The sequence below is a fragment of the Pituophis catenifer genome, unplaced genomic scaffold, assembly GCF_029215685.1.
Source record: "Pituophis catenifer annectens isolate HBS135680 unplaced genomic scaffold, rPitCat1.0.hap2 SCAF_7, whole genome shotgun sequence".
Taxonomy (NCBI): domain Eukaryota; kingdom Metazoa; phylum Chordata; class Lepidosauria; order Squamata; family Colubridae; genus Pituophis; species Pituophis catenifer.
Window position 1 is genome coordinate 87,494,729 of NW_027256887.1, and position 9,989 is coordinate 87,504,717.

General features: G+C 45.6%; 1 protein-coding gene across 2 annotated transcripts; it reads left to right on the forward strand.

Annotated features, from left to right (window-relative positions):
- Positions 1-9,602, forward strand: ASB13 (ankyrin repeat and SOCS box containing 13). Of its 2 annotated transcripts, none has more exons than XM_070947180.1 (6): positions 1-43; positions 1,842-2,029; positions 3,371-3,521; positions 3,674-3,883; positions 5,237-5,428; positions 8,284-9,602. In XM_070947180.1, the coding sequence occupies exons 1-6, from the start codon at positions 1-3 to the stop codon at positions 8,412-8,414; spliced, it is 915 nt and encodes a 304-aa protein (XP_070803281.1). In that variant the 3' UTR covers positions 8,415-9,602. The 2 variants fall into 2 exon arrangements, with proteins under 2 accessions (XP_070803281.1, XP_070803282.1); XM_070947181.1 differs by having other exon boundaries at positions 3,674-3,808.
- The last annotated feature ends 387 nt before the right edge of the window (positions 9,603-9,989 follow it).

The following is a 9,989-nucleotide window of genomic DNA, read 5'->3' on the forward strand; positions in this document are numbered from 1 at the left end:
ATGGAGCCGGTGACCGCCGGTGGCTCTTTCCTGGGCGAGATCGGTGAGTCCGGATAGCCTTTGCAAGCCGGCATTATGGGGAGGGGGGCCCGGCAGGTTGGAGAAGAAGGAGGGGGAGTCTTGCTCCCCGCAGGAATCGCCGCCGGGTGTTAAAACGCAGCCTTTTCATGCTGCTAGACCTCAGTGGGGCTCTCGATCTTCGGAAAGTCCAGCGCAGTGATGCAACTCGTTCTATTACCGTGCAAATTTAAAAAGGGGGGGTGGGTGGGGGGGAGAAAAACCTAGAAACACCCCCCACATACACACACTCTGCTCTTGACCCGGCATTCAAGCTGCATTTCCACAACCTGGTTATTAACTAACCCTTTTAAAGGGGTCGCAGGAGGGTGGGTCGCGATGCATAGATCACCAGCTGGGCTGAATTTAACTCCAAGACCCCCCACCCTAAAGCAGATCCCTCCTCCCAGCAAACGAAAGTTTAGCGTGTCGTGTGAATGCGTGTCGTGTGTGACGCGTGTCGCGCGGAGCCCCTGTTTACCCGCTCCTGCCTTGGAAAAGAGTCTCGGGTTGCGGTTCTTGGAAAGCCAAAAAAAAAAAAAAAAAAAAATCCGGTCAGCTGAGCCAGAAGACCCCACCTCACCCCCGGCCGGCTTGGCAAGGACCCTCGCCCGGGAATCCGGAGGGGGCGGGGGGGGGCTTCAGTTGCAAACCTTGCAAACTTGGGTTGATCCCAAGTCAAGAAAAAAAAAAAAAAGACGGTTTTAGGTTACTTGGAGTCAATGGGAGTGACTGACAGTGAGAGTTTCTTTTGGCCCGGGGTGGGTGGGGGGATTTCTTTTTGGGGCAGGGATGGGAGGTGACTCTGCTTGGAGGGTCTTTGCAAAGGGAGAGGGAAACCCGGTTTGGGTGCCTTAAAATCTTGCCCAAATCTTCCCGCAATTGGGGAGGGAAAAAACCGACTTATTGTGACAACTGTTGTAAAAGTTTGGGTGAATTCATGTAAAGCAGGTAGCACGGATGATGTTCCCTAGTTGGGTCATGAAAGGTCTGCAAGAAATAACCAAGCTCAGAGAGTATCGGGGACCTCTCTCTCCTCCTCCCTCCTCCTCTCCGCGAACCCCACTCACTTCTACCGCTACCACTGATGATGTTCCCTAGTTGGGTCATGAAACATCTGCAAGAAAACCACCAGGCTCGGAGAGCACTAAGGATCCCACAATTCTTCTTCTTCTTCTTCTTCTTCTCTCTTCTCCTCCTCCTCCTCCTCCTCCTCTTCTCCTCCTCCTCCTCCTCCTCCTCCTCCTCCTCCTCCTCCTCCTCCTCCTCCTCCTCCTCCTCCTCCTTCTTCTCCTCCTCCTTCTTCTCCTCCTCCTCTGTCTCCTTCTCCTCTTCTTCCTCCTCCTCTTCCTCTTCCTCCTTCTCTCTTCTCCTCCTCCTCCTTCTCCTTTTCCTCTCCACAAATTGCTTCCTTCCTAGCACGGATGAGGTTACCTAGTTGGGTCATGAAATGTCTGCAAGAAATAACCAAACTCAGTGAGCAATAAGGACCCCACCGTCCTCTTCCTCCTCCCCTTTTCCTTCTCCACAACCTCACTCATATCCTCCTCCTCCTCCTCCCCCCTCCTCCCCTTTTCCTTCTCCGCTCCACAAACCCCGCTCCCTTCTAGCACTGATGATGTAACCTAGTTGGGACATGAAACGTCTGCAAGAAAACCACCCAGCTCAGAGAGCACCCAGGACTCCTCATTTCAACCCTGAGCTACAAATCTTCTCCTTTATTGGTAATGGCAGTTTTAAACACGCATTCCTCCCCCCCTCCCTCCACCTCCATCTTCCTGTAGCGTTTTGGGCAGAGAGGACCCCGGTTCACGAAGCTGCCCGAGGCGGGGAAATCCATCAGCTCCAAGAACTGATCAAAAACGGCGCCTGTGTCAACCTGGTCACCTACGACTCCATCACCCCCCTGCACGAAGCCAGTTTGCGTGGGCAGACGCGGTGTGTGGAGATCCTGCTGGACGCGGGAGCCCAGGTGCGGGGGGGGTGGGGGGGTAGGAGGGCGCCAGGTTGGGGGACTAAAACATCTGGAGAAAGAATGCCAGCAAGCGTTTATTTCACACCAAGTTTCCTGGGGTTTCGGTTGCAGATTTCAGGTTGGTCCCTGACAGCCAGGTAGCTTTTGTAGATGGGGTCCAAGGTCCCTCCTTCCTTCCTTCTTTTCCTTCCTTCCTTGCTCTTCCTTTCTCCTTCTTCCTCCCTCCCTCCCCTCCTTCCTCCCTCAGCCTTCCTTCCTTCCTCACCTTCCTTCCTCCTTCAGAAGGAAAGAGGGAGGCTGAAGCAGGAAGGAGGGGAGGGAGGGAGGAAGGAAGGAGAAAGGAAGAGGAAGGAAGGAAATGAAGGAAGGAAGGAGAAAAAGGAAGGAAGGAAGGAGAAAGGAAAGAAGGAAAAGGAAGGGAGAAGAAAGGAAGGAAGGAGGTTGAGGGAGGAAGGAAGCTGAGGAAGGAAGGAAGGCTGAGGGAGGAAGGAAGGAGAAAGGAAGAGGAAGGAAGGAAAAGAAGGAAGGAGAAAGAGGAAGGAAAAAGAGGAAGGAAGGAAGGAAGGAGAAAGGAAGGAAGGAAAAGAAGGAAGGAGAAAGGAAGGAAGGAGGCTGAGGGGGGAAGGGAGGGAGGGAGGGAGGAAGGAGGCTGAAGGAGGAAGGAAGCTGAGGAAGGAAGGAAGGCTGAGGGAGGAAGGAGGGGAGGGAGGGAGGAAGAAGGAGAAAGGAAGAGGAAGGAAGGAAGGAAAAGAAGGAAGGAAGGAAGGAGAAAGGAAGGAAGGAGGCTGAGGGAGGAAGGAGGGAAGGGAGGGGGGAAGAAGGGGAGGGAGGAAGAAGGAGAAAGGAAAAGAAGGAAGGAAGGAGAAAGAGGAAGGAAGGAAGGAGGCTGAGGGAGGGTGGGGGAAAGGTAGGTAGGAAGGAGGCTTTGCTTGTCAGAAAGTCACAAAAGGGGGATCACCTGACCCCAGGATAATGCATAAATGCGAGTCAGTTTCCAAGCATCTGCATTTTGATCTGCAGGTGATCGTCGGGGGTGGGGGGAGGCTGCAACGGTTATAACTCTGAAAAACGGTCCTAAGTCACATTTTTCAGTGCCCTTGTGACTTTGAACGGTCACTAAGCGAACTGTTGTAAGTCGAGGACTGCCTGTAAAATGGGGGCAAACCTCACTTAACAACTCTTGTCGGTTAGCAATGGAAATTTTAGGCTCCGTTGCAGACGTAAGTCGAGGACTACCTGTACAAGGTGCAATTTTTTTAAAAAAAAAAAATGACTAAATCGTAGAGAGGTGAACCAACACAGACCCCCGGTTGAGGGTTCGGTCGCTTTCTGCCACAGGTAGACGCCAGAAACATCGACGGGAGCACCCCGCTCTGCGACGCTTGCGCCTCGGGGAGCATTGAATGCGTGAAAGTCCTCCTCTCACACGGGGCCAAGGTCAACCCACCATTGTACATCGCGTCGCCTCTCCACGAAGCCTGCTTAAACGGTAAGGTACAGGGCTGGGATTCAGCCGGTTCGGATAAATGATGGATAAATGATTGTGTCTGTAAATGTGTTAATGAGAAATAAAAAGAAAAACTTTTTTTGAAAAAAATAAAAATAAAAATGATTGATCCTTGATCTGTCTCTGTTTCTAAGGCAGCGCCGAGTGTGTCCGTCTGCTGATCGAGGTCGGGGCGAACCTGGAGGCCCACGACTGCCATTTTGGGACGCCGTTGCACGTGGCGTGCGCGGGAGAACACCTCGATTGCGCGAAGCTATTGCTCAATGCAGGTGAGCAGCTGCAAGGACACCGAGCAATGGTGGGGAAAAATGCTGGATTGAAACCAGGAGATCCAACCTGTTCAGGTACCCCTTACCTGGGCTAGTCTCCAAACACAACCTGTTTGTGGGGGGAGAGGTGTCAAAGCTTTATCCTGCCTTAGTCCAGGGGTGAAATGCTCCCGGTTCGGACGATCCGGTAGCAATGGCGGCTGCGCGATCATCAGAGGCTGGTTTTTTAACTTTTAAAAGCATTTTTTTCCTGCAACCTCTTAGGTGAAAAAATGCTTTTAAAAGTAAAAAAAAAAAAAAGCCTCTGATGATCGAGCGGCTCAGCTGGGATTGTCAGAGGCTTTTCAAAGCATTTTTTTCTGCAAACTCTTAGCCGAAAAAATGCTTTTAAAAGGAAAAAAAAAAAGCCTCTGATGATCGCGCGACTCAGCTGGGATCGTCAGAGGCTTTTCAAAGAATTTTTTTTCTGCAAACCCTTCGGCTGAAGAGGTTGTAGGAAAAAAAAATGCCTTTAAAAGCCTCTGGCGATCCCAGCTGAGTTGCCTGATCGTCAGAGGCTTCTAAAAGCATTTTTTTTCTGCAACCTCTTAAGGTTGTAGAAAAAATGCTTTTAAAAGTTAAAAAAAAAAAAAAAGTTGGCCATGCCCCCCAAGCCATGCCCACAGAACCAGTAGTAATAAATTTTAGATTTTACCCCTGCCTTAGTCTAATGAGCAATTAGTCTAATCAGCAAACCTTGCCTTAAATTCAAGCGGTCCTCAACTTACGACTGCAACACGGACTGTAAAACTTGTCCTTAAGCGGTGCGGTCGTTAAGTGAGGCATCCCGTGACTGTACCCGATTTTGCAACCTATTTTAGCCGAGGTCATTAAGTGAGACACTACACGGCCACGACTTGGGCCTGAATTGCTGGTATTATCCACATGGAGTCTGCTTTTAATAACGTTTACCGGTAACAATCCCTAAACGAATGGTTGTAAGATGAGGACGACCTGTAGAGCTTCAAAATACAGGTAGCCCTCGACTTAACAACCACGACTGACCCCAAAATTTCTGTTGTTAAGCGAGACATTTGTTAAGTGAGTTTTGCCCCATTTTACGATCTTCCTTGCCACCGTCGTTAAGTGAATCACCGCAGTTGATAAAGTTAGCAACACGATTGTGAAGTGAATCTGGCTTCCGCGTTGGCTAAGGTCGCAAAAGGGGAATCACGTGACCTCAGGGACACCGCAACCGTCATAAATATGAGTCAGTTGTCAAACTTCCGAATGGAAGCCTGAGAATGCTGTAACGGTCGTAAGTATGAAAAACTCACTGGTTTTTTTCCTGTGCCGTTGCAACTTCGAACGGTCGCTAAACGAACCGTCGTAAGTCGAGGACTTGTCTGGAATGAATTTCTGACCTGATCTTCCCATCCCGACCTCCAGGAGCCAACGTGAACGCAGCCAAACTTCACGAGACGGCCCTCCATCACGCCGCCAAAGTGCGAAACGCCGACCTGGCGGAGATGCTGATCGAATTCGGAGGCAACGTTTACGCCCGGGACAACCGAGGCAAAAAACCTTCCGATTACAGCCAGAGGAACAGCTTAACAGCAAAATGCTTTGCCTATTATGAACGTGAGTAAAAAAATTGGTCTTTCTTTCGTCTGTCTCAGACAGGAGTGTGTTAGGTCAAGTCAGGAATCAGAATCGTCGTTAAGCAAATTAAACACCCAGACAACACGACGTTTATTAAGCGAATAGAATAGAATAGAATAGAATAGAATAGAATAGAATAGAATAGAATAGAATAGAATAGAAAATATGGAATGGAATGGAATGGAATGGAATGGAACATTAGAATAGAATAGAATAGAATAGAATAGAATAGAATAGAATAGAATAGAATAGAATAGAATAGAATAGAATAGAATAGAATAGAATATAGAAAATGAATAGAATGGAATGGAATGGAATGGAATGGAATGGAATGGAATAGAATAGAATAGAATAGAATAGAATAGAATAGAATAGAATAGAATAGAATAGAATAGAATAGAAAATATGGAATGGTATGGAATGGAACATTAGAATAGAATAGAATAGAATAGAATAGAATAGAATAGAATAGAATAGAATAGAATAGAATAGAATAGAATAGAATAGAATAGAAAATATGGAATGGAATAGAATGGAATGGAATGAAGTGGAACATTAGAATAGAATAGAACAGAACAGAACAGAACAGAACAGAACAGAACAGAACAGAGAAAATGAATGGAATGATATAGAATAGAATAGAATAGAATAGAATAGAATAGAATAGAATAGAATAGAACAGAATAGAATATAGAAAATGAATGGAATGGAATGGAATGGAATGGAATGGAATGGAATGGAATGGAATAGAATAGAATAGAATAGAATAGAATAGAATAGAATAGAAAATATGGAATGGAATAGAATGGAATGGAATGAAGTGGAACATTAGAATAGAACAGAACAGAACAGAACAGAACAGAACAGAGAAAATGAATGGAATGATATAGAATAGAATAGAATAGAATAGAATAGAATAGAATAGAATAGAATAGAATAGAATAGAATAGAATAGAAAATATGGAATGGTATGGAATGGAACATTAGAATAGAATAGAATAGAATAGAATAGAATAGAATAGAATAGAATAGAATAGAATAGAATAGAATTCTTTATTGGCCAAGTGTGATTGGACACACAAGGAATTTGTCTTGGTGCATACACTCTCAGTATACATAAAAGAAAAGATACGTTCGTCAAGAATCATAAGGTGCAACACTTAATGATAGTCATAGGGTACAAATAAGCAATCAAATCATACTAGGAAACAATATAAATCTTAAGGATACCAGCAACAAGGTTACAGTCATACAGTCATAAGTGGGAAGAGATGGGTGGTGGGAACGATGAGAAGATTAATATCAGAATAGAGCTGGAAGGGTCCTTGGAGGTCTTCTAGTCCAGCCCCCTGCTCAAGCAGGAGACCCTATACCATTTGAGACATGTGACTGTCCAGTCTCTTCTTTAAAAACCTCCAGTGATGAAACACCCACAACTTCCAGTGGCAAGCTGTTCCACTGGTTAATTGTCCTCACTGTCAGGAAGTTTCTCCTCAATTCCAAGTTGCTTCTCTCCTTGATGAGTTTCCATCCGTTGCTTCTTCTCCTGCCTTCAGGGGCTTTGGAGAATAGGTTGACCCCCTCCTCTTCTTTGGGGCAGCCCCTCAAATGCTGGAATTCTGCTCTCATGTCCCCCCTAGTCCTTCCTTTCTCTAGATTAGCCAAACCCAAATCCTGCAACCATTCTGCAATCCTCTTTATTACTATGGAGTATTTTGGCAGTTGAAGTCCGCATTTTCTTAATAAAGTTTTATTGACTTTTTATTAATTACATTTCTTAGTGCTTAATAAACATTCTGTTGGCTGGGTATTTAATTTTGCTTAACAATAGACATTTGCATTCTTAATTTCCACCCCTTTTTGCCAACCGCTGGTAAAATAAATTCCATGTTTGATAGTATTCTCTGTGTGTCTTCTTTCTGCTTAATTTTCAACGTCAATTTATCCATTTCTGCACAGTTATCTTCTTAATTATCTCACGATGTTTCTTCCTTTTTCTAATGTTGGGCGAATATAATCCTCGCTGCTGTTACAGCGTGTCCGTAAGTCTTAAAGCAGCCAAGGTTGGACACCCGTGATTTAGCTAGTATATAATTGCAATTTATGTTTGTTTTATGTTTGTTTTATTAAATTTATATACTGCCCTACTCCCGAAGGACTCAGGGCGGTGAACAGGCACAGAATAAAATACATAAATACAAAAGTTAGAAACAATTACAACCAAATTAAATAATTTAGCCCAAGACAATTAAAAATCCCAATAATTTAAAACAAATTAAAATTTCAGTTTAAAAATTTAAAAGAAAGGGGAGAAAATTAGGCCAGGCCGGCTTGCTGGAATAGGAGTTTAACGTCATTTAATGTCATTTAACATACGAAGAACGGTTGCAGGAACTGGGCCTGGCTAGTCTAGTGAAGAGAAGGACTAGGGGAGACAGGATAGCCATCTTCCAATATTTGAGGGGCTGCCAGAGAGGAGGGGGTCAAGCTATTTTCCAAGGCACCTCAAGGCCAGACAAGGAATAATGGATGGAAACTGATCAAGGAAACATTCAACCTGGAAATGAGGGGAAATTTCCTGACAGGGAGAACAATTAACCAGTGGAACTGCTTGCCACCAGAAGTTGTGGGAGCTTTATCACTGGAGGTGTTTATTAAGCCATAATAAACTTGATAAATATAGTTTAAGAAGAGAGCGGACTGCCATTTGTCAGAAATGCTGTAGGGTCTCCTGCTTGGGCGGGGGGGGTCGGACTAGATGACCTCCAAGGTCCCTTCCGACTCTGTTAATCTGTAAATCTCTAATGTCTTTTTCCGTTCTCCCAACCCACCAGGAAATCCACTGCGGCTATCTCATCTTTGTCGTCTCAGCCTACGTCACGCTCTCGGCCAAAAAGCTCTGGAGAAAATCCCCCACCTCCACATCCCCACGAAATTCATCGAATTCCTCTCTTACCGTCAATGAGCGGCCTCCAAGGACCCCAATCCCAGGACTTTCTGGTGCCCCCCAAATTTGGGGAATTTTGGGTGTGTCTCACCAAATCATAACTCTACAATGTTCAGCTTTTCTCAAGCGACCCTGGTTCGAAATCCGTGTGACTTTTTTCCTCGATGGAATGTAAATAGGAGAATTTATTTACGGGTGGGAGAAAGTTACTGGGTGGTCTCCTTTCCGGCGTGGCTGCCGCAAAGAGAGCATTGGTGAAATGCTTTAGCGTCGCCTGGCAGTGTCGTGATTGTTCACCTCCATGTTGGTGAATCTATTCCCACAGTTGTTACGTAATCACTGCGGTTGTTATATGAGTAGCATCGTTGTTAAGTGAATCTGGCTTCCCCATTTGACTTTGCTTGCCAGAAGGTCGCAGAATAGGATTACATGACCCCGGGACACTGCAACCGTCATAAATACGAGTCAGCGTCCAAATTTTGATCACGTGACTGTAGGGAATGCTATAACAGTCGTAAGTGTGAAAAATAGACATAAGTCACTTTTTCAGTGCCATTGTAACTCAGAATGGGCACTAAACAAGTAATTGTAAGTCGCAGACTACCAGTTTTAACATCTGGAAATTGTAATTCACACATTTTAAAACCTGCTGGCTGGGGGATTCTGGGAGTTGAAGTCCACCAGTCTTGATGCATGCTGGATGGGGGATTCTGGGAGTTGAAATCTGCCCATTTTAAAGCATGCTGGCTAGGGAATTCTGGGAGTTGAAGTCCATCCATCTTAAAGTTTGCCAGCCGGGGAATTCTGGGAGTTGAAGTCCACCCACTTTAAAGCATGCTAGCTGGGGAATTCTGGGACTTGAAGTCCACCCATCTTAAAGCAAGCTGGCTGGGGAATTCTGGGACTTGAAGTCCACCTGTCTTAAAGCAAGCTGGCTGGGGAATTCTGGGACTTGAAGTCCACCTGTCTTAAAGCATGGTGCCTATGGAATTCTGGGACTTGAAGTCCATCTGCTTTTAAAGCATGCTGGCTGGGGAATTCTGGGAGTTGAAGTCCACCCATCTTAAAGCATGCTGCCTGGTGAATTTTGGGAATTGAAATCCATGCACCTACAATCTGCCAAGATTGAGAGTCATTGGTCCAGAGTCTTCTGGTGTATTTATGGGTGTTATGCATATGAAGCCATAATAAACTTAATAAATATAGTTTTAGGTATGAATGAGGCTTTTCTATCCCATGTGTTTCTTCTTAAATCTATTTTTGACTTCAAACATGTAGTTCTCGACTTACGACCACAACAGAGCCCCAAATTTCTGTTGCCGAGCAACACGGTTGTTAAGTGAGTTTTGCCCCATTTTACGACCTTCCTTGCCTCAGTTATTAAGTGAATCCCTGCCATTGTTAAGTTAGTACCACGGTTACAAAGTGAATCCCTCTTCCTCATTGACCTTGTACGTCGCAAAAGGGGATCACACCACTGCCAGGACACGCCCCCACCGTTGTAAATATGAGTCCGTGGCCAAGCAGCAGAATTCTGATCTCGTGACCGCGGGGAGGTTGCGACGCTCATGTGAAAAACGGTCATTTAGTCAC